General features: G+C 48.7%; 1 protein-coding gene across 12 annotated transcripts in view; it reads right to left on the reverse strand.

Moving 5' to 3' along the window:
* Positions 1-25,183, reverse strand: part of POU2F1 (POU class 2 homeobox 1) — a 244,598-nt gene that overhangs the window by 82,971 nt on the left and 136,444 nt on the right. For 7 of the 12 annotated variants that reach the window (XM_068270831.1, XM_068270822.1, XM_068270821.1 and 4 more), the window contains exons 3-5: positions 19,481-19,534; positions 18,529-18,629; positions 8,490-8,543 (exon numbers count right to left, since the gene is read on the reverse strand). In XM_068270831.1, the coding sequence (XP_068126932.1) occupies positions 8,490-8,543; positions 18,529-18,629; positions 19,481-19,534 (209 nt within the window). The remainder of the gene's footprint in view (positions 1-8,489; positions 8,544-18,528; positions 18,630-19,480; positions 19,535-25,183) is intronic. The other 5 variants (XM_068270829.1, XM_068270827.1, XM_068270826.1 and 2 more) reach the window with 1 other exon arrangement.

The following is a 25,183-nucleotide window of genomic DNA, read 5'->3' on the forward strand; positions in this document are numbered from 1 at the left end:
AAGACGTTGTGTTAGGTGCCACGTTAAGGTCGCATAACGTGCACCTAACACAATGTATGGTGCTGCAAGATAGGACGGTAGAGTGAGCCGCGTTAGGCGGCTCCATCCCTATAAGGTCTCCCAGAGTGGCGCTGATTGGCCGGCGGGACCACGTGATGCGGAGCGAGACACTCCGCATCACGTGGTCCCGCCGGCCAATCAGCTGCCGCCAGTGCAGTGAATATTAAGTAGCTATGTGCGCGGCTACTGTAGCTGGCTCTCCCCGCCTCCTCTCTGCCCCCCACTGAGCATGTGCAAACAGTCTAACGCGGCTATAGCCGCTGTAACGCCGTAGCATGCTGCACTTTCGGGAGAACGTGCAGCGTTACATGTAACACAACGTGGGCTGTGTGAACAGCCCACTTGTGTTACATTGCTGTGCGTTGGGGGAGCGTTACAGGCGCACTAACGTGCGCCTGTAACGTCCCTGTGTGTAAGCAGCCTAAAAGGAAATAAATATGGCAGCCTCTCTATCCCTCTCACTACAGTTGTCCTTTAATATGTGGCCCCAAGTCACGTGACTTGCAGTCAGCTTAATGAAGCTAAGATTTAACGCCATGTTTCCTGGTATCGTTTAAAAGGAAATAAACATGGCAGCTTCCATATAACTCATTTCAGTTGTCCTTTAAGGTGACCATACACTGATTTTTTGCACTAAAATCTGGCCAATTCAATTACTTGATCGAATCTGCTAGAAACTAAGGCCACAAATGATTCCCAATCGACCGATTTTCATCCAAAATTCAGACAGAAAGTTTTGTTTGATCGGCGGCAGATCAGGAGCATGTTGCTAGCGGACAGGCCTTCAACTTTGCGATGAGCGATTAAGCTAATCTCATCAGTCCGCGAGCGGTTTCAACTTCTCTCCCCAATGCCTGCTCCTTCCGGTCTCTACACTCCTGTGTCAGTGCGCTTGTGTGATGTACCAAATGGTAGAGGCCAAATACTGGGGAGGGCCTCTAGTGGCCACGCAAGGTATGTGCACCACTGCCCCTAGTATTTGACCTCTATGGCATTTGTTACGTCACACAAGCGCCCCTGGACAGGTAAGGCTTCGATACTCTATGCAGCCTGGGGAAAGGGGCGGGGACTGGGAGACCCGGCAGTCGCTCACAGATTTTTCATTGATTTCATGTTGAAATCGATCAAACATCTCCACACACTGCACAGATTTTCAGTTACATCCCCTCTAGTCAGATAATGATCTGAGAGAGATCTATCTGATGGTCACATCAACCAGTGTGTGGCCAGCCTTCAGGCAGCTCTCATTGCTCGCCTTCTGTCAATGGCAATTCCTCTTTCTAGGGCAAAAAAATTCACCCAAAATCAAAATTAAAGTCAAGACCCCTTTAAAACGGACGGCTAATCTGCATGTGATAGTGTTACTCTGTGGCAGAAAGCAGCGCCTAAGCACGGCATCGCACAGATGGGAGGGGCCACCTGTCGACTCGACCGTCGGTACTGAGCTCTGACAAGCGCCCAGCCGATGCAGGAGAGCAGCTGACAGGCGGTGAATTCACCAGCTTGCGCTGCCCATCTGAAAAGCACCTTATTCTCACTAGGGACTCATTTTCTAGTGTTGAATACCATTGCGGCATTTTTATGGCTGAAATGAGCATCTTTACGCCATTCTATAAGATGTTAGGGTGTGTCCACACAGAATTGCCTCTCAATGAGTGCTGCTCACCAGGTTCAAACTCAATCGTGAGGGTGACACTGCTTACAGATGGGTCGCTAGGCAACAGTCAGGCGCTAAACAAGTTCTAGTGAAGAGACAACGCGCACACACGCACACACACGCCACACACACACGCCACACACACACACGCACGCCACACACACACGCACGCACGCCACACACGCGCCACACACACACACACACGCCACACACACACACACGCCACACACACACACACGCCACACACACACACACACACGCCACACACGCGCGCCACACACACACACGCGCCACACACACACACGCGCCAAACACACACACGCGCCACACACACACACGCGCCACACACACACGCGCCACACACACACGCGCCACACACACACGCGCGCCACACACACACGCGCGCCACACACACACGCGCGCCACACACACGCGCGCCACACACACACGCGCGCCACACACACACGCGCGCCACACACACACGCGCCACACACGCGCCACACACACACGCCACACACACACACACACACGCCACACACGCCACACACGCCACACACACACACGCCACACACGCCACACACACACACGCCACACACGCCACACACGCCACACACGCCACACACGCCACACGCCACACACGCCACACACGCCACACACGCCACACACACCACACACACACACACACACACACACACACACACACACACACACACACACACACACACACACACACACACGCACACACACGCACACGCGCCACACACACGCCACACACACGCCACACCACCTAGAGATGGTCAATCAGATACTGTTGAATTGATGCAAACATTAAAGTGGACCGGAACTCTTGCACAGGACAGAAGGAAAACAGAGAAATGCACCCTGATTGTATTTAGAGAGTTTGGCCTGTCTAATGCCTCCTCATCAGTGACTAATCCCAAGTTGTAATTTGATCCCTCAGCTGTGTCATCTGGCTGCCTCAGCAAAGCAGCTAATTTGTAAACACAGGATGTTAACCCTATGGCTGCTTCCGTGAAAGCAAGAAGTAGACACTGCAGATTTATTGCAGGATTTGTATCAGCTGTAACAAAGAAATGATTTTTTCTGTAAAGGTTATTATGCTGATGCTTATCTTTTAGAGCAGAGAAGAAGTTCTGAGTTCAGGTCCACTTTAAACGGTGCTAGATAAAAATAAAAAAATAAAAAGTTTACCTCAGTAGTGGGAAGCCCCTGGATAGTCCTATCACAGCTTACTATTCTAACAAAGGAACCCTCATAGTTCTGTCAACCCAGCAGGCCAAGTAGGTTCCTCCCGACCAAAGACGTGGACGAGCCTATCTGCACTGTGCATGCCCAAGTACAGTCTGCACATGCCCAGTACAGGGAAGCACTTGTGCACAGAGGGAATAAAAAAAAAAAAAAAAACATGTGCAAGCACGTCCTTCCACTGCGACCCTACTCACACATGCTCAGCGCTCACACATGCTCCGACCCTACTCACACATGCTCCGACCCTACTCACACATGCTCCGCGCTCACACATGCACCGACCCTACTCACACATGCACCGACCCTACTCACACATGCTCAGCGCTCACACATGCTCCGACCCTACTCACACATGCTCAGCGCTCACACATGCTCCGACCCTACTCACACGTGCTCAGCGCTCACACATGCTCCGACCCTACTCACACGTGCTCAGCGCTCACACATGCTCCGACCCTACTCACACGTGCTCAGCGCTCACACATGCTCCGACCCTACTCACACGTGCTCACACATGCTCAGACCCTACTCACACATGCACCGACCCTACTCACACATGCTCAGCGCTCACACATGCTCCGACCCTACTCACACATGCTCAGCGCTCACACATGATCCGACCCTACTCACACATGCTCAGCGCTCACACATGATCCGACCCTACTCACACATGCTCAGCGCTCACACATGCTCCGACCCTACTCACACATGCTCAGCGCTCATACATGCTCCGACCCTACTCACACATGCTCAGCGCTCACACATGCTCCGACTCTACTCACACATGCTCAGCGCTCACACATGCTCCGACCCTACTCACACATGCTCAGCGCTCACACATGCTCCGACCCTACTCACACATGCTCAACGCTCACACATGCTCCGACCCTACTCACACATGCTCCGACCCTACTCACACATGCTCCGACCCTACTCACACATGCTCCGACCCTACTCACACATGCTCCGACCCTACTCACACATGCTCCGACCCTACTCACACATGCTCCGACCCTACTCACACATGCTCCGACCCTACTCACACATGCTCAGCGCTCACACATGCTCCGACCCTACTCACACATGCTCAGCGCTCACACATGCTCCGACCCTACTCACACATGCTCAGCGCTCAAACATGCTCCGACCCTACTCACACATGCTCAGCGCTCACACATGCTCCGACCCTACTCACACATGCTCAGCGCTCACACATGCTCCGACCCTACTCACACATCCTCAGCGCTCACACATGCACCAACCCTACTCACACATGCTCCGACCCTACTCACACGTGCTCAGCGCTCACACATGCTCCGACCCTACTCACACGTGCTCAGTGCTCACACATGCTCCGACCCTACTCACACGTGCTCAGACCCTACTCACACGTGCTCCGACCCTACTCACACATGCTCCGACCCTACTCACACGTGCTCAGTGCTCACACGTGCTCAGACCCTACTCACACATGCTCAGCGCTCACACATGCTGAGACCCTACTCACACATGCTTAGTGCTCACACATGTTCCGACCCTACTCACACGTGCTCAGACCCTACTCACACATGCTGAGACCCTACTCACACATGCTGAGACCCTACTCACACATGCTCCGACCCTACTCACACGTGCTCAGTGCTCACACATGCTCCGACCCTACTCACACGTGCTCCGACCCTACTCACACATGCTTAGTGCTCACACATGTTCCGACCCTACTCACACATGCTCAGTGCTCACACATGCTCCGACCCTACTCACACATGCTCAGACCCTACTCACACATGCTCAGACCCTACTCACACATGCTCAGCGCTCACACATGCTCCGACCCTACTCACACATGCTCAGCCCTCACACATGCTCTGACCCTACTCACACATGCTCAGCGCTCACACATGCTCCGACCCTACTCACACATGCTCGGCGCTCACACATGCTCCGACCCTACTCACACATGCTCGGCGCTCACACATGCTCCGACCCTGCTCACACATGCTCACTGCTCACACATGCTCCGACCCTACTCACACATGCTCAGCGCTCACACATGCTCCGACCCTACTCACATGCTCAGCGCTCACACATGCTCCGACCCTACTCACACATGCTCAGCGCTCACACATGCTCCGACCCTACTCACACATGCTCAGCGCTCACACATGCTCCGACCCTACTCACACATGCTCAGCGCTCACACATGCTCCGACCCTACTCACACATGCTCAGCGCTCACACATGCACCGACCCTACTCACACATGCTCAGCGCTCACACATGCTCCGACCCTACTCACACATGCTCAGCGCTCACACATGCTCCGACCCTACTCACACGTGCTCAGACCCTACTCACACATGCTCCGACCCTACTCACACATGCTCCGACCCTACTCACACATGCTCAGCGCTCACACATGCTCCGACCCTACTCACACATGCTCAGCGCTCACACATGCTCCGACCCTACTCACACATGCTCAGCGCTCACACATGCTCCGACCCTACTCACACATGCTCAGCGCTCACACATGCTCCGACCCTACTCACACATGCTCAGCGCTCACACATGCTCCGACCCTACTCACACATGCTCAGCGCTCACACATGCACCGACCCTACTCACACATGCTCAGCGCTCACACATGCTCCGACCCTACTCACACATGCTCAGCGCTCACACATGCTCCGACCATACTCACACGTGCTCAGACCCTACTCACACGTGCTCAGTGCTCACACATGCTCCGACCCTACTCACACATGCTCAGTGCTCACACATGCTCCGACCCTACTCACACGTGCTCCGACCCTACTCACACATGCTCAGACCCTACTCACACATGCTCAGTGCTCACACATGCTCCGACCCTACTCACACATGCTCACTGCTCACACATGCTCAGTGCTCACACATGCTCCGACCCTACTCACACATGCTCAGCGCTCACACATGCTCCGACCCTACTCACATGCTCAGCGCTCACACATGCTCCGACCCTACTCACACATGCTCAGCGCTCACACATGCTCCGACCCTACTCACACATGCTCAGCGCTCACACATGCTCAGCGCTCACACATGCACCGACCCTACTCACACATGCTCAGCGCTCACACATGCACCGACCCTACTCACACATGCTCAGCGCTCACACATGCTCCGACCCTACTCACACATGCTCAGCGCTCACACATGCTCCGACCCTACTCACACGTGCTCAGACCCTACTCACACATGCTCAGACCCTACTCACACATGCTCAGTGCTCACACATGCTCCGACCCTACTCACATGCTCAGTGCTCACACATGCTCTGACCCTACTCACACATGCTCAGCGCTCACACATGCTCCGACCCTACTCACACATGCTCGGCGCTCACACATGCTCCGACCCTGCTCACACATGCTCACTGCTCACACATGCTCAGTGCTCACACATGCTCCGACCCTACTCACACATGCTCAGCGCTCACACATGCTCCGACCCTACTCACATGCTCAGCGCTCACACATGCTCCGACCCTACTCACACATGCTCAGCGCTCACACATGCTCCGACCCTACTCACACATGCTCAGCGCTCACACATGCTCCGACCCTACTCACACATGCTCAGCGCTCACACACGCACCGACCCTACTCACACATGCTCAGCGCTCACACATGCACCGACCCTACTCACACATGCTCAGCGCTCACACATGCTCCGACCCTACTCACACATGCTCAGCGCTCACACATGCTCCGACCCTACTCACACGTGCTCAGACCCTACTCACACATGCTCCGACCCTACTCACACATGCTCCGACCCTACTCACACATGCTCCGACCCTACTCACACATGCTCAGCGCTCACACATGCTCCGACCCTACTCACACATGCTCAGCGCTCACACATGCACCGACCCTACTCACACATGCTCAGCGCTCACACATGCTCCGACCCTACTCACACATGCTCAGCGCTCATACATGCTCCGACCCTACTCACACATGCTCAGCGCTCACACATGCACCGACCCTACTCACACATGCTCAGCGCTCACACATGCTCCGACCCTACTCACACATGCTCAGCGCTCACACATGCTCCGACCATACTCACACGTGCTCAGACCCTACTCACACGTGCTCAGTGCTCACACATGCTCCGACCCTACTCACACATGCTCAGTGCTCACACATGCTCCGACCCTACTCACACGTGCTCCGACCCTACTCACACATGCTCAGACCCTACTCACACATGCTCAGTGCTCACACATGCTCCGACCCTACTCACACATGCTCAGTGCTCACACATGCTCCGACCCTACTCACACGTGTTCAGTGCTCACACATGCTCCGACCCTACTCACACATGCTCCGACCCTACTCACACATGCTCCGACCCTACTCACACATGCTCCGACCCTACTCACACATGCTCAGCGCTCACACATGCTCAGCGCTCACACATGCTCCGACCCTACTCACACATATGCTCAGCGCTCACACATGCTCAGACCCTACTCACACATGCTCCGACCCTACTCACACATGCTCCGACCCTACTCATACATGCTCAGCGCTCACACATGCTCCGACCCTACTCACACATGCTCAGTGCTCACACATGCTCCGACCCTACTCACACATGCTCAGACCCTACTCACACATGCTCCGACCCTACTCACACATGCTCCGACCCTACTCACACATGCTCCGACCCTACTCACACATGCTCAGCGCTCACACATGCTCCGACCCTACTCACACATATGCTCAGCGCTCACACATGCTCAGACCCTACTCACACATGCTCCGACCCTACTCACACATGCTCCGACCCTACTCATACATGCTCAGCGCTCACACATGCTCCGACCCTACTCACACATGCTCAGCGCTCACACATGCTCCGACCCTACTCATACATGCTCCGACCCTACTCACACATGCTCAGCGCTCACACATGCACCGACCCTACTCACACGTGCTCAGCGCTCACACATGCTCCGACCCTACTCACACATGCTCAGCGCTCACACATGCTCCGACCCTACTCATACATGCTCCGACCCTACTCACATGATCAGTCCACAGCCAGGAGTGTGGCCAGAAGATAAAGTGGGTCCCACTGCTGGATCGGTGGGCTGTAGAAGGATTCTGTAAGCCTTTGGCTCATCAGGTTTCCCAGTACTCAGGTAAGTATAACTTTTTTTGCTTCCTTTTAGGATTGCTTTAATTGTATTCAAATGTATGCAGCTTTGATTCAGGCAAATTAAAATAATCAGCTGCTGCATTGGATTGCTCCCATTCCAAGCTGCATAAAAGTAACCTAAAATGAACAGCATCTCATTGACCATCCCTAGTGTCAGGCAAAGCGCAGGCAGAAGGGGGTGACAGGTGGCGTCAGACTGGCTCATTAGTCTGCCCTGGAGAAGCAGGCGGCTCGCGGTGGTTACAGCAGGCGGCGGAGGGAAGCGGGACATGCATCGCCGCGGATCTTACCTGTACATTTAAGGACTGGGCAGCGGCCTGTAAACTTGTTCCAGCAAGCTGGACCTGCGGTATAGCGGAAACACGTCAGCAGGGGAAGAGAGCAGCGCTTAACACACTTACAACATACTCTAATTCATTATTATTACTGATGTATATAGAGACAGCACCTTCCGTCATGCTGTGTAACAGAATAAAAGGGAACAGTACAATATAAATACAACAATTAACAAAAGATGACAATGGAGGATTACAGCTGATGAAATAAATACTGTATTAAGAGACAAAGGGGAAGAGAGCACTGGCCAATCAGTCTTACAGTCTAAAGCAGGGGTGTCAAGATCAAATAAAAAAGTGGGCCGAAATCGAACACTGGGACCAAGTCGTGGGCCAACCATAAAGGTGTCTAATCCCCCCTCCTTCCCATACAGTTCCCTGGCGTGGCCCTCTTCCCTCCCCTATAAACTTCCCTGGTGTCTAGTTGTCCCTCCTCCCCTGTACAGTTCCCTTGTGTCTAGATGCCCCCCCTCCATCCCCTGTACATTTCCCTTGTGTCTAGATGTCCCCCTCCGTCCCCTATATAGTTCCCTTGTGTCTAGTTGTCCCCCTCCGTCCCCTATACTAGAGTTCCCCAACCCTGTCCTCAAGGCCCACCAACAGTACATGTTTTTCAGAAAACCACAAACATGTACAGGTGAGGCAATTAGCATCTCAGCAGAGCTGATTAGCTACCTCTGTGGATTTCCACAAAACATGCACTGTTGGTGGGCCTTGAGGATAGGGTTGGGGAACACTGCCCTATACAGTTCGCTTGTGTCTAGTTGTCCCCCTCCGTCCCCTATACAGTTCCCTGGTGTGGCCCTCTTCCCTCCCCTATAAACTTCCCTGGTGTCTAGTTGTCCCTCCTCCCCTGTAAAGTTCCCTTGTGTCTAGATGCCCCCCTCCGTCCCCTATACAGTTCCCTTGTGTCTAGTTGTCCCTCTCCCTCCCGTGTACAGTTCCCTGGTGTCTAATGCTTTCCCCCTCCCTCCCCCATATGGCTTCCCTGATGATCTAGGTCTTTACTTCCAGTATAGCTTTCCTGGTGGTCTAGAGTGGGCCAAACATAATGCAAAGTGGGGAAACAACTTGCAGGCCAAATTGGATGGCTCTGCGTGTCAGATTAACATGTATGACTTAAACGTTAAGGGGCCAGTGCTGCGTAATATGTTGGCGCTTTATAAATACAATAAATACATAAATAAAATAATTAAATAGGACAATATGGGAAGGGAGGCTGTGTGTGAGATGGTTAAATGACAACTGAAGCAAGAGCGATATGGAGGCTGCCATATTTATTTTCATTTAAGCAATACCAGTTGCCTGGCTGTCCTGCTGATCCTCTGCCTCTAATACTTTTAGCCATAGGCCCTAAACAAGCATGCAGCAGATCAGGTGTTCCTGACATTATTGTCAGATCTGACAAGATTAGCTGCATGCTTGTCTCTGGTGCGATTTAGACACTACTGCAGCCAAATAGATCAGCAGGGCTGCCAGGCAACTGGTATTGTTTAACAGGAAATAAATATGGCAGCTTCTGTACTCGATACAGTTGTCCTTTTAGTGGTGGTCAGTGGCCAAAGTGAGCTAAAGGTGACATACATGACTCAATTTTCCAATCAACACTAGCGATTGAAAACAGCGTGGTCGATCAATATTAATTCTAGTAGTGACCCACACACTGCAATGGAGATCCTTGTCATCCTCCTTCACTAAACAAATATGTCACTCTTTATTTCATACCGGTGTTTATGCATACACTGACACACAAAAAAAAAAAAAAAAAAAAAAAAGCTTTTACTCACCTGGGGCTTCCAATAGCCCCCTGCAGCTGTCCGGTGCCCTCGCCGTCTCCCTCCGATCCTCCTGGCCCCGCCGGCAGCCACTTCCTGTTTCGGTGACAGGAGCCGACAGGCTGGGGACGCGAGTGATTCTTCGCGTTCCTGCCCACAATAGCGCCATCTATGCTGCTATAGCATATATCATATACCATATAGCAGCATAGAGGGTGCTAATGTGTCTGGGAACGTGAAGAATCACTCGCGTCCCCAGCCTGTCAGCTCCTGTCACCGAAACAGGAAGTGGCTGCCGGCGGGGCCAGGAGGATCGGAGGGAGACGGCGAGGGCACCGGAGACCTGCAGGGGGCTATTGGAAGCCCTAGGTGAGTAAAACTCATTTTTTTTGTTTGACTTAAGTGTCCCTTTAATCTAACATCGTGTTAACAGCTGATTTCCTTTACGATCAACCAACACTTCCCATCCTGTCCGATTGAGAAATTTAGTTGATTCAGGGAGATAATCGGCCAATTTGCAATGATTGAGCACAATGGAACACTTACGATTCTTCGTTGATTCGATAAAATGATTGAATCGAAAGGACGATCGAACAAGAAAATCAAGTCATGTATGAGCACCTTCAGTGAGATTTTCAGGTTCGCCTAATAAGCGTAATTGTGGGTGAGTGGCGGATGTGTTGAGGGAGTTCTAGAGGAGGGGAAAGGATTGAGAGAAGTCTTGAAAGCGGGAATGAGAAAAGATGACCAGAGAGGAAGACAGGAGGATATGGTTAGTAGAGTGGAGATTGCGTGTAGGATGCTATATGGAAATAAGTAGATTTTAAAAAGGAAGGAGCTAGGTTGTAAAATGCATTGCAGGCTCTAATGCCACCTTCCTGATTTGCAAACAATCCCAACCAGATTTACATTTGCCAGTTGATAAAACAATAGCATTAGAATAACTGCAACATGGACCCAAAGTCCTCTCTGAACAAAATCTATTCAGAGAAGAATCAATCCCACACTTGCATTGCATGGAACATCCTGCTGGAATCTATTGAAAACTCATTCTGCATTATAAGATTGCGAAACCAGTTGGGAAAGATGGGCGGTACCCGCTTATCCTTTTCGACCCACCATTGGTCAGCACACATGCACAATTATCTTCCGGGTACCCATCTTATGGGCCCCATATGTAAGTGCTTGTTTTATGATTTTATCGGTTTGATTTAATGTTAACAATAAAAGCAGTCTGTACTGCCTTCTGCTCTGCTTTTTATGTCAATCACCTGAGACACCGTTTGTTACCACCTGGAGGACATTATTAAGTTTCTGGACTTGGAGAAGGCACCCTGGTCACTGTGAGCTTTACATACAACCTTATAAGGTGGGTTGTTTGCAGCTGGTAAGCCTGATTCCTTTGGTAGGTGATGGTTGGCACGTTTTACTGTGAGGGCCCATACACAAGCACATTGCAATATTGTCCAACAATGTACAGCTGAAATCCAGCAGATTTTTCTAGAAATTGAAATTGGTATTAAAAAAAATGGAAATAAACCTTAAAAAGTGTACCCGAGGTGATATGTGATATGATGAGATAAACATGTGTATGTAAAGTACAAAACATTAATAACCAGGCTGTTTTACTTGTTTTATTTTGCTGCCCAAAATAGTTCATTTCTAGGCATGGACATGACAGCTTCTGTCTTGTCTGTACCTTGTCGGGAAATATGGCAAACATAACTGATAAGCAAACTACAGCCATAAAAGTTTTCCTGGCAGAATACAACCTCTGAGGGCAGGGAGAGATAAAAATACATGAACTAATGACCTTTTTCTAAAGGTGGGTACACACGTCAGATAAAAAAGTCTTTGGAAAATTAAAGATCACAGACCAATTTTACCCCCTTCCATGTAGTATGAGAGCCATACTCTACACAGTCTTTTCTATGGAGCTGAACTCCCCATCAGAAAAAAATATTTGCAAGATGCTGCACACACAGATTCTGTACAGACACAAAAGATCAGTATCTGCAAAAGATCTGTTCCTGCCAAAGATCCGTTCCTGCAAATTACATTCATAGTCTATGATATCTGCAGATCTCATACACACCTTGTTTAACGGACAATTATCTGTAGATCAGATCCACCAGGTTGGATCTTCAGATCGGCAGATAATTGTCCGATCTGCAGATGAATGTCCATTAAACAAGGTGTGTATGGGATCTGCAGATATCATAGAATATGAATGCAATTTGCAGGAACGGATCTTTGGCAGGAACAGATCTTTTGCAGATACTGATCTTTTGTGTCTGTACAGCATCTGTGTGTGCAGCATCTTGCAAAGGTTTCTGTCTGATGGGGAGTTCAGCTCCATAGAATAGACTGTGTAGAGTATGACTCTCATACTACATGAAAGGGGGTAAAATTGGTCTGTGATCTTTCATTTTTTAAAGACTTATCTGACGTGTGTACCCACCTTAACTCTGGGACACTTAATAGGCTGCCACTGAGAAGAGCCAGTAAAACATTCAACCTACTGTGAAAATGTTTAAATCTAAAAGAAAATCCTGGGATACTTTAAAAAGTCATTTTCAGGAGTAGGAGGATAAATAGAACGGTTTATCTCATCAGTTTATTTTTACCTCGGGTTCACTTTAAGGCATGGCTTCCCAATGATCTGGGATCTCGGAGAACTAGCACATCCAGGCCTATGCAATGTAGCAGAAGTCAGGTGTGCCCGTGTTAGAGATTGTGGCGGGGCTGGCATGTTCCTGCATTAAGGGTGTTGTCAGGTACACCGAGGTCTACCCGGCAACTCCATCTATACATCCTGTCCTCAGATTAATCTCATGTCCGAAAACGTGAGTACATTTTTATAAGCTTACATTGGGGCTTTATTTTCAACTGTTATACTTGTCTGAAAAAATAATAAATGCCTGCTTCATCAGGGTACAGATTCTCACCTCCTCAATGACTTCCCCCTGTCTGTTCACTCCTGGTCAATGTTCAAACACGCCTACCTGCTGACTGGCAGCCTAGCGTGGGGGAGGGTTCAGGACTACATTTTGAATGTATAGAGTGTATGGAAGTATAATAATAATAATAATAATAATCATCTGAACATTTGTATAGCGCTTTTCTCCTGTTGGACTCAAAGCGCTCAAGAGCTGCAGCCACTGGGACGCGCTCAAAAGGCCACCCTGCAGTGTTAGGGAGTCTTGCCTTGAACTCCTTACTGAATAGGTACTGACCTTAGCCAGGATTCGAACCCTGGTCTCCCATGTCAAAGGCAGCGCCCTTAACCAGTACACTATCCAGCCAAGTAGAATGCCTAGTACACACCATACAATTTTCTGTTACATTGGGAATACACGGTTCGTTTCTGCCGTGCGTTTCTGCTCTCGATCATTTTTGCCGCTCGATTCAGCTCTCGATCCTCTTATCTTCCGCTCGTTTTTCTTATCTTTTTCCATTCACTTCTATCAGAAAACGAGCGGCCAAAGAATCAAAAGCGAGATCAGACATGTTGGAAATTATCTATCAAACCATCTTATCAGCTTAAAAAAGAACCGTAGATCTTCTGTTAGATTATTTTCTGTAGAGACCGGTCATCATCTCTGGTGCATTGTCTTCTGGTTATCTCCTGCTGAGTAGAACAATGCCCAATTGCTCGGCAGATAGATGGTTAGATAAATTTCCAGCACGTTGGAAATTATCTGACAGGTGAATCTAACAGAAAATTGTATGGTATAATCCTTTCAGATTTGAGGATCTGAGAGGGATCTGATGGGTCTGGTGACCTGGCAGTTGGACATCTCCCTCACTCTATCCAATGCTACAAAAGGTAGATAGGCCTTCACATTTCATCATCTCTGGAATTGAGTGAGAGGAAGCCTGAGATAATGGACAACACTTAAAAGGTGGCCATACATTAGCCAACCAATCGACCATCCAATTCGAATATTCTAATCGAATTGGATGAAAATTGGTGCTGCCAAGTGCTTGCCCGACCGACAAAGCGACCAATCTGACGTCAGACACTATGCGCCGCTAGCGTGTATGGGGCTGTTACTCGGCGAGATGGACGGACACCGTGCGGAAGCTCCTATAGGACAGGTAATGTACAAATGCACACACACTACATACATTTATACATTTTGGAGCAGCGGCGGGGCGGACGCGGCAGCTCAGCTGATTCCCTGATCATTTCATGCTGACATCGGACAGGAATCGGCCTGTAGTGTATGGGCAGATTCGATTAGAGATAAAATTTGTCTCTTGGTCGAATCTGCCCATAATCTTCTAATGTATGGCCACCTTAAGGCTGGGGCCCACTACAAATCGCTCCAGGCGTGTGGTGTGATCATGCTGCGGCTGGAGAGCCGAGGGCAGGGCGATCACACTGCACCTTTTCCCCTTTTGCATTGCCCTGCAGCAGAGTTTCTCACATCACCCCACTGCTCAGTGCGCCGACAGCGTAATATGCATAGCACCGCCCCCGCTCAGTGACGTACGCTGGACAGAAATACATGGCTGGTTTACGGGCCCTCTGCACAAGTGTGCTGCTACTGCGATCGCTCTTGCACACTTACCGCGTCGCCATAGACTAGGCACGGATCATGCGGCAACGTACTGCAGAGTTTGTAGCAGCCTAGCGTTGTTTTAGGTACCCTGCCTGCATCGCAACAAGGGTAGTGTGAATAGTCTCATTGAGACTAATGGCCATTGCGATGGGTGAGCGGACCGCAACGCAAATCACCGCAGCAAGTGTGAAAAGGACCTAAAGAGTACCCAAGGCTGCCAGGAACACAGAAGAGGGGTACTTCCTACCGCCGCTGCCCGGGACCCTCCTGAACACCGCGACTGTGCTCCTCTTCATGCACAAGGGTGGCTGTGCTGCATGGCTTCAGGTTACCGCGCAGGCGTGGTCAATCTTGCGCATGCACAGTACAGCCCACTTGTGCATGAGAAGCACGGCCACAATCAGCAATCCTTCAAGAGCTCTTGTCCGAATTCTTTCTGGGGTTCGCAACAGTGGGGCCAGAAGGGCAAGGGAAGCCTCTGCAGGATCTAGAGGCTTCCGTTAGGGAAGGTCAACGAGATGCAATCATTTCGAGTTGATGCAGCATTATGCACATTTTGTGTGCAGATTTATGCAGCGTGAACCAATCAAATTCTGCTCAGGTAAAATTTGATTGGTCCATTTTCAAGCTGCATAAATCTGCATAATCTTGCATCAACTTGAAATTACTTGTATCTCATTGACCATCTGTAGTTAACATCTTCTTCGCTAAGCATCTTCCCCCCCCCCCCCCCTAATTCGCTTCGGGTACATTAAGTGCTTTTGTAGTGATTTTTGCAGCATTTTCCAGAGTGATTTTTGGCAATTTTTAGGCATTTTTAAATAAAGACCAAGCGGATCTGTGCAGTGACTGCGATTTCCATTAGCGCGAGGATTAATGGGTACGCTAAGTGGCTTTGGTTAGTAAAAGCGTGGCAAAATCACTTTGTACAGGGATTGAAAAGCGGCTTTGCAACGATCCTAGAATTTTTGCGAATCCCGAAATGTTGCTGAAAGTGGGCCCAAGGTCTTATGTGCACGAAAGGATGTTTTGTCGGTTTCTTTGTTTGGCAACTAAAAACCTCATCAGCCCCAACACACAGCGAATTAACAGTCACTCTGGGAGCGCACATCTCCCGAGCACCGCATGCGGGGGAGGGGTGTCACTGCTGCAGAGTGGCTGGAAGATGCTTTTAAGATAAAATTGTTTTGTGCTTTCAGACAGAGCCAGGAGTCTGCCTTACCCCATGCTGGATATAGCTACTCGGCCCACCGCTAATCAAGATGTGGCAGCGCAGCAGTGACCTCCTCTGCTGGGTTCCGCTTCTCTGGGGAGGGATAGGTTACAGATAAGAGCCTAATTCAGTCAAGAGTGTAAGCTCTTGTGCACAAGTACGTATCAGAGTCAGAAAAGTCTTTATTTCAAAATGAGACTCCCGCCGTGCGGTTGTCGTACAGAGAAGAGGGCCAGAGAGGGCGGGCGAGACAGGCAGAAAGCTAACGGTTAAGATTGGATTTTGGAAATATCGAGATAACAGGCAGAGGTTTAGGGAGACCTTTGAATAAGTCTGTAAAACGCAATCAAACTCAAAACAGACAAACAAGTGGCAGCGCTCATAGGCTGCAACTGAAATGATGACCAACAGAGGCATGCAGACCCACACAGGGGCTAAATACATACCTTGAATGCAAATCAAATGCAAATTATGTACTAGTCCCCAATCTAAAATTTGAATGCAAATTGATGCACATGGATGGAGCTAGCCATAAGTATACTTACATGAGTTTTGTACAGCAGGAGACATTGGCAGTGCTTTCAAACAGAGGCTACACCCCAATTACATGGATGCAGCTAGCCATAAGTATAAGAGTATACCATTTATGATTAGCAGCACTAGGTTAAAATATTTTATCATTAGACTAGCGATCGGTCTTCCCCAGAAGGGCTCGTCATCGCCTTAGGGAAGTCTAGTAGGGAAGTCTAGTAGGGAAGAATTTGTGCACATGTTATTTATACTGAAGCTAACCCCCTCCTTTGCTATACCGGTTTTGAATGCAAGTTGTGTAATGTTGTCCATATTGTGGAGCTCTGCACATGTATTGCAGGTAGTTAATTTGGGTGCAGCCTCTGTTTAGAAGCGCTGCCAATGTCTCCTGCTGTACAAACTCAAAACTAAACAAGGAAAATTCCCAACAAAAAAATGCAAATCAGAGCAGAATGATAGTCAACATTTCCATTCTGCTCCAATACAAAATGTACCTTAATTAAAAGGACCAGTTTTTCAAAAAGTTTTAAAAAATTTAAAATATATGAAAACACAAATAAAAAGTAAGTTTCAACCAGAGGAAAATGTGTTATAAATTATTTTTTCACTATGATGTTGTCGCTTACAGTAGGTAGTAGAAATCTGACAGAACTGACCGGTTTTGGACTAGCCCATTTTCTCGGGGGAATCTTAGGGTTTTCTTCATTTTCAAAAGCACTTAGTGAATGGCAGTTGCTCAGTCCATCTGCCAGAACAATGTGTAAACAGCTAGTGACAGCGGATTGCATCTTAGTATAGATCCTTTCAAAGGAGTGCTCTTGTAAAAAAAAAAAAAAAAAAAAAAAAAAAAAAATTATACTGAGAATCCCCCATGAGTAGATGGGCTAGTCCAAAACCTTACAGTTATGTCAGATTTCTACTAACTACTGTAAGTGACAGCAACATAGGAGAAAAGTAATTTATAGCTCATTTTACTCTGTAAGAAACATACTTTTTATTTATATGGGTTTACATGCATTTTGCAATTCTTCCCAATAGTGGTCCTTTAAGGTACCCATACACTTGTCGATTCTTCTGTTTGATTCCTTGCAGATTCGATTCCCCCCTCAAAATGTCCGATCGATCCATTTTCAGACGATTCTGACAGAAAATTGGTTGAAAGAAGATCTCGGACTGGGAGCAGGGCAGGAACAGTGGCAGATCAACAACATTGAACACCTGTGTGCCATGTGTCATAGTGATAATTTACTCTCTACATAGATTCCAACCACATCGGGTGGCAATGTGTAAGTTTATGGGTACCTCAAGTTCTTTAGCCTGCCAGTTAATTGCGGTTTAAGGCTGCTTTCAGCACAAACTTCGGTGACCAGGAGGGATGTGTGATTTTCACAAAGATGACATTACTTTGCGTCAAAGGCAGGTTGGAGGATGATAGTCCAATGAGTAAATTGGGTTCTTATGTGTATGCTACATATGTGTGTAGTTTTTCTTTGCCCTTTCCTGCTGGGTTAGTTCCCTGGTAACAGAGTTAAACAGCCTATGCACTAGATGATTTTTCCCGTTGATTTGCGGGGGGAGAGAGAGAGAGAGAGAGAGAGAGAGAGAGAGAGAGAGAGAGAGAGAGAGAGAGAGGAGAGAGAGAGAGAGAGAGAGAGAGAGAGAGAGAGAGAGAGAGAGAGAGAGAGGAGAGAGAGAGAGAGAGAGAGAGAGAGAGAGAGAGAGGAGAGAGAGAGAGAGAGAGAGAGAGAGAGAGAGAGAGAGAGAGGAGAGAGAGAGGAGAGAGAGAGAGAGAGAGAGAGAGAGAGAGAGAGACACAGACACACACGGGGAGAGGCAAGACAGACAGACGGAGAGAGACACACACACAGCACTGCCTCTGCTGGAAAAGTATAGAGGGGGCCCCATACCTGGTGGAGGTGTCCGAGGAAGGCCTGTGCTTGGGCTGATGAGATGGCTGCTCCAACAGGCACGGGTTGCTTCGGAAAGTCCAGACCATTCGTTTGTGTGCCTGAAAACATTTGAATACCTTATTAACACGCCATACAAAAAGGCAACAATTACCACATATCACATATTCGCAGCACTTATGTAACTACAGATTCCCAGCTTAACCTTTTCGGGACCATGTTAATGAGATCCTACGCCGCACTTGTGGCTGTTCTAGCCTGATGCGCCGTAGGATCTACGCCGGCCCGCAATTTCCGCTCCCGACGCGATCGTGCGCACCCGGAGGGGGAGATTAAGCTGTCATATGACAGCCGACATCTCCCCCGAGTGATCAGCAGCCATCGCGTATGGCTGCTGATCACGTGATCACTACGATCGCCGTCGGATCGTAGTGATCAGTTTGACAGCTGCGGCGGCAGGGGGGGGAAAGAAGAGGATCCACTCACCTCCCTGCCGTTCCAGCGACGATCGGCACCCCCCTCTGCTCTGGCCGGCATCTCCGCTCCGTCTGACGTCAGCGCCGGGTCCCGGCTTGATGACGTCATCAAGCCGCGACCCGGAACTGATCTTCAGACAGAACGGAGATGCCGGCCGGAGAAGAGGGTCCCGTGCGGCTCATCGCTGGAGCCTGGAAGGTAAGTGAAGGCTGCGGGCAGAAGGGGGAGGCACAGGCCACCATGGGGGACACCACTCTAGCCAGCCACACACGGGATCCGGCTGCCTGACCCCCCCCAAACGCGTGCACCCCCTTCCCGCGCAAAATGCCTGGTCCTTAAGGGGGGGTAGGTGGCCGGTCCCGAAAAGGTTAAAATCAATGCTCTTCTGAAAAGGTCAGCTGTTGGTTGCAGGGCATGCTGGGTTGTATAAAATAAGGTTATATTAAAGATGAAGTACAGGTAGTCCCCGACTTACGAATGCCAGACTTCTGAACAACCCGCCGAAACAAACTGCATGGCATCTGTGATTCTGTGGGAACAAGTCAAAAAGGTTTGTTTTTTCAAATTCATAAATCCTGTCCATGTAGTGCTTCCGTTTCCGTACTAATAGTACGGTAAGCTGAAGTTACCACTGAGGACATCTTGTGGCCAAATTGTAATATTACAACCCCCCCCCCCCCCCCCCTTTTTTTCAGTTTATCATCCCTAGTTTTTTTTTTTTTTTTTTAACCCCTGACCTCCCACACTCCCCTAAAGTTACCATTTTTTTATTTTATTAAAAAAAAGTTACAAATTAAAAAAAATACATAAATAGTTACCTTAGCGACTGAACTTTTTTAATACGTATACAAAAACTGTATACTACAATTATTTTATAATTTATGGGCTTGTAATTAGGGATGGATGCAAAACAAAAAAAATGCACCTTTTATTTCCAAATAAAATATTGTCGCCATACATTGTACTAGGGAAAAATTTTAAACGTTGCAATAACCAATACAAATGGGCAAATAAAATGTGTGGGTTTTAATTAAATTAGCATGTTTTATTTTGAAACTATAGGAAAAAAAATTGAAAACAATTCTCAGTTTTTGGCTATTACCGTATTCCCATTAAAACAGTTAGAATAACTGTTTTAATGGGAATAGAATAAAATGGGAACAGTTAGAATAAAAGTACCCCCAAAGAAAGCTTAATCAGTGGCGAAAAAACAAGATAGAGATTGTGTCATTGTGATAAGTAGTAATAAAGTTATAGGTGAATGAATGGAAGGAGCACTGACGGGTGAAAATTGCTGTTTTTTTTTAAGAGGAAAAACCCTTTGAGGTAAAAAGGTTAAGATGTCAATGCTATATAAATACATAATATCATGGTAAATACATTACACTAAGACTATGGTAGGGTTAGAGCAGGCATGGGCCAACTTGGCCCTCCAGCTGTTAAGGAACTACAAGTCCCAAAACGCATTTGCCTTTTTGAGTCATGACTGTGGCTGTACGATTCCTGCAATGCATTGTGGGACTTGTAGTTCCTTAACAGCTGGAGGGCCAAGTTTGCCCATGCCTGTACTAGTGGCTAACAACTCAAATTTGTGATTTAAATGAGGCTTAATTGCCTCAGGGGTGTGGTGGGGAAACAAGGGGTTATTTACCCATAAGTTGTGGTATATCGTGCGCTCCAAATACCGTGCAAAGCATCCTATTGGATACGTTGCAAGCCTCACTACGCGCACTTCCTCCAAGCCGGACACAAGTGCAAATACATATAACTGATGTAATCACTGGTTCATGTGCATTTGATAAAAAAACCACAGTAACAGGAAACACAAAGGGCTTCCTGAGCTTACAATCTAGAAGAATGTGAGCTCCTCTGAGGACAGTCAGTGACATGACTATGTACTCTTTACAGTGCTGCACAAGATATAAATGCATATTACTAATGCAGAAAAGCTCCCAGTCTTATGTTACACAAAAACCATCAGCAGAGGGCAAGAGTGGCCCTGACATCAGCCAGGACAGACATGCTAAAGCAAACAGAAGACTTAGTCCCCATTCACAGCTTTTGGTAGCGTTTTGCTCTGGCGATTTTTGGCGATAAACGCCTGAAAATGGCGCAGGATACAATTTTTTTTGGGGCTGATTTGCGTTAATCGCCGCAGATTAACGCAAATCGCCCAAGTGAGAACGAGCCCATAGGTTATTATTGCACTAGCGCTTTAAAAAGCACTAGCGCTTGAGCGTTTTGCCGAAATCGCCGGCAAAACACTGTAGTGTGAATGGGGCCTAATGAATGAAGCATGCATATAACCTGCATTTATAGCCAGTACTTCCCTGTAACAAGCCCCAGGCACACTTTCCACATACATACGGATCAGCTGAGCATTAGATAAGTGCATGTGTGTACAACAAAACATTTGTAAAGCGATTTTCTCTAGTAGGACCCAAAGCGCATCAGCTTGTCTCAGATCAGTACTTAGTGATGTGTACAGGGAAAAAGTTATGTGACCTTAAATGCCAGACTGAACAGGTGACTTTTGTACTGTTTGATTGTATAACTGTATACGTCTGCAGTGTTCTCCCCAGAAATATTTTCCAGCCGGGTGGCATGAAAAAGTAGCCGGGTGGGGAAGCAAGGTCACGCTGGGTGCTGCTGGGTGAGAAAGTAAGGAAACACTGAACGGAGAGGGAGGGTCACACTGGGTGGGGTGGGAGTGGATCACGCTGGGTGGGGAGAGGTTGGCATAATGCTGAGTGCTGGTGGGGGGAGCAAGGTAACCTGTTCAAGAAACAAAAATCGCATTGCAAACGATCCCAAAATGCTGTATGCAGTGCATTTGATTTTACATACATCACAATTATAGTGTGAATGCTTCCTGAGGGAAACTTTGTCATAGTGCTGCTCTGTTCGCTGGCATTCAGCAAAGCTCTGTAAATTCCTGGAAAAGTATCTTAGTGTGAATGGGGCCTTAGTGCCATAGCCCCATCATCACATATATGACCTGACATTCAACACTCTCTGCATGCAATGTATTGTGACTCCTGCTGCTGGACATACACTAGGAGCAGCGGAGTGCTGACTTAAAGAAAACCTGTAATGAAAAAAAAACCTCCCCTGGGGGGTACTCGCCTCGGGTGAGGGAAGCCTCCGGATCCTATTGAGGCTTCCCCCATCCTCCTCTGTCCCACGGCAGTGGCGATAACACTCCCCGAACAGCGGGGATGTGAATATTTACCTTCCCGGCTCCAGCGCAGGCGCAGTATCGGCTCTCCGCTCGGAGATAGGCGGAAATAGCCAATCGCTGTCGGGCCGCTCTACTGCGCAGGCGCAAGTCTCCTGCGCAGTAGAGCGGACCCGACAGAGATTGGCTATTTTTGCCTATCTTCGTGCGGAGAGCCGCAACAGCGCCTCCGCTGGAGGAAGGAAAGGTAAATCAATGCTTGTCGAGGGAGGATTCCGGGACACTTCAGGGGATCCAGCGCTGGACTGCCTGTAGTTTCAGGGGAGGGGGAAGCCTCATTGGGACCCTGAGGCTTCCCCCACCTACTGAGGTGAGTACCCCCCAGGGGAACTTTTTTTTGTTAGCTGATCACACAGGCAGGCAACAGAGTGGTGAGGATTCCAGAGGAGACTTTGCAAAAAACATGCTAGTTCAAAGCACAGCGATATGAGACATACAAGTATTCTGGCTGAACTTAATGGACTTATGGCTTTTTTTCCATCTAAACTACTGTAACTGCAGAGATAAGACAGGCTGAACTGAACTTTTTGCCATTCATATTTGCCCATACTAAAAACTGGATATCACAGTGATTTTACAATCACTGACACAAAAGATGTCAGTCTGGCATAAAGTGCAAGGACACAGGGGACAGAGTGAATGCTGCACCAGGTTCATATTACAGCCCTGTAAACCACTCAGATCTCTCTTCACACTGAATGACCAGCGTGGTGATATGTTAATGAGCCACACTTATCTGAGTATTCCGACATTCCTGTGAATGGAAGGAGCTGGGAAGGGGCTGCTTTGTATCTGCTGCACAGATAGAGGAGGAGGAGAGCTTCTGTGTCCACTGCTGGGAAAGATCGGGTGACCACCAAAAGGAATAGCAATAGAGCCGTACACTCTATTCTATGGTCGGCTCCAGCAAAGTTCCCGAGGTCTGACTCATCTGTGCTAGGAGTTTCCCCCGCCCCTCGCTGCGGATAGGAAGGAGACGCTGAGGAGGAGGGCGGAGATGTGTCTCTGCACTCAGCGCTGCCTGAATTAAAACTACGAGCAGAGGAAAGTGTCTCTGCTTTAGACTCGAGGCTAATCAAATCAGCCGGGCGGGAACAGAGACCCAGGTGGGCGCTCCGCCCGGGTAATAGGCTCGGGGGAGAACACTGCGTCTGTCATCCTTGTATCATTGTATATGTTACGGCCAGAACCCGAAGTGTGGCCACTTCGGGTTCTGGCCGGCCAATGTGCGAAGTGGCCGCAGCGCAGCAGCCAATGTTAGAAATGTAATGTTTAAATTTATTAAAACCTGCTCAATTTCATGAAATGCAGCCGGCGGCAATGTAATAGATGAAGCCGCCGGCTTTTCGCACTGCCTCCTCTCCTCCTCCTCCCCCACCCCCCCCCCCCCCCCCCCCCCCCCCCCCGCCTCTCTCTGCCTCCTATACAACATACGGAGCAGCCGGGGACAATGCGTGTCCCGGAGAGTCGTTCGTTGCGGCAGGGGAAGCAGAGCAGGGAGGCTGCAGACATTGCTTCTGCCAGCACCCGCTCTGCAGGAACGGCAGGATTCCCCTGCCGCGACGAACGATGTCCCCGGCTGCTCCGTATGTTGTATAGGAGGCAGGGAGAGGAGAGGGGGGGGGGCAGGGGGGGAAGTAGGAAGAGAGGAGACAGTGCGAAAGCCAGCGGCTTCATCTATTACATTGCCGCCGGCTGCATTTCATGAAATTGAGCAGGTTTTAATACATTTAAACACAGAACCCGAAGTGGCCGGCCAGAACGCGAAGTGGCCACACTTCGGGTTCTGGCCGTAACATATATATTTATTGTCCAGTGCTGCGTAACATGTTGGCGCTTTATAAATACAATAAATAATAATAATAGGGGTGTGATGTGTGTCATATGACTGCACAGTATGGACCAGCGTCCTCCCTTCCCTAGTGTAATCTACAGGATCATGTGCTCCTGTCCTGTAACAGCCTGTACTTTTATTACTGGCCCTACCTAACCAGCCCATATCACATGATCATGTATTTTGTACAATTTGCCTTGTATAACTTTGCACTATGTTGTGTAACCTTGTTAGGTCTGTCATCCTTGTATATATTTATTTCCAGCGCTGCTTAACATGTTGGCACTTTATAAATACAATACTGTATGTACTCAAGTAGAAGTCTAGAAATTCAGGTCTGATTCGCTTCATAAAAGTATAGGGGGTGGACTTATACACGAGTCACTGATCACAGACTAATGTGTGTACTAATAGTGACAATCCCATTTGCAGCAATTTACCCAGTGCTAAGTGATACTTTGAGGAAAGGAAATGCCAAGAAAACAGATCTGAAAGTCCTGGCTAGTGGCCACAACAATTACCTAGGAAAGGGGCAGGGGGGAAAGACTAGACTGCATAAAAGGGAGTGAATAATTTCAGCACTTGGGGCCCTGGAGGGAGGTATTGGCTGCACTTAAGGGACAGGAGGGGTTAATGGCTGCAATACTGTATGCAGTGCAGTCATTAACCCCTCCTGAGCCCCAAGTGCAGCCATTAACTTTGCTGGGTAGACTTATACTTGAGTCAATAAAAAAATTCCAGCTTAAGAGGATTGAATATTGGAGTCGACTTATACAAGAGGTCGACTTGTATTCGAGTATACACAGTAAATAATGATAATAGGGGTGTGATGTGTGTCATATGACTGCACAGTATGGACGGGGTATGTGAGATTGTAAGTCTCTGGCACGGTCCTCCCTTCCCTAGTGTAATCTACAGGATCATGTGCTCCTGTCCTGTAACAGCCTGTACTTGTATTACTGGGCCTACCTAACCAGCCCATATTGCATGATCATGTATTTTGTACAATTTGCCTTGTATAACTTTGTTCTATGTTGTGTAACCTTGTTATGTCGGTCATCCTTGTATATATTTATTGTACAGCGCTGCGTAACATGTTGGCGCTT

Source organism: Hyperolius riggenbachi, chromosome 2 (genome assembly GCF_040937935.1).
Source record: "Hyperolius riggenbachi isolate aHypRig1 chromosome 2, aHypRig1.pri, whole genome shotgun sequence".
Classification (NCBI taxonomy): domain Eukaryota; kingdom Metazoa; phylum Chordata; class Amphibia; order Anura; family Hyperoliidae; genus Hyperolius; species Hyperolius riggenbachi.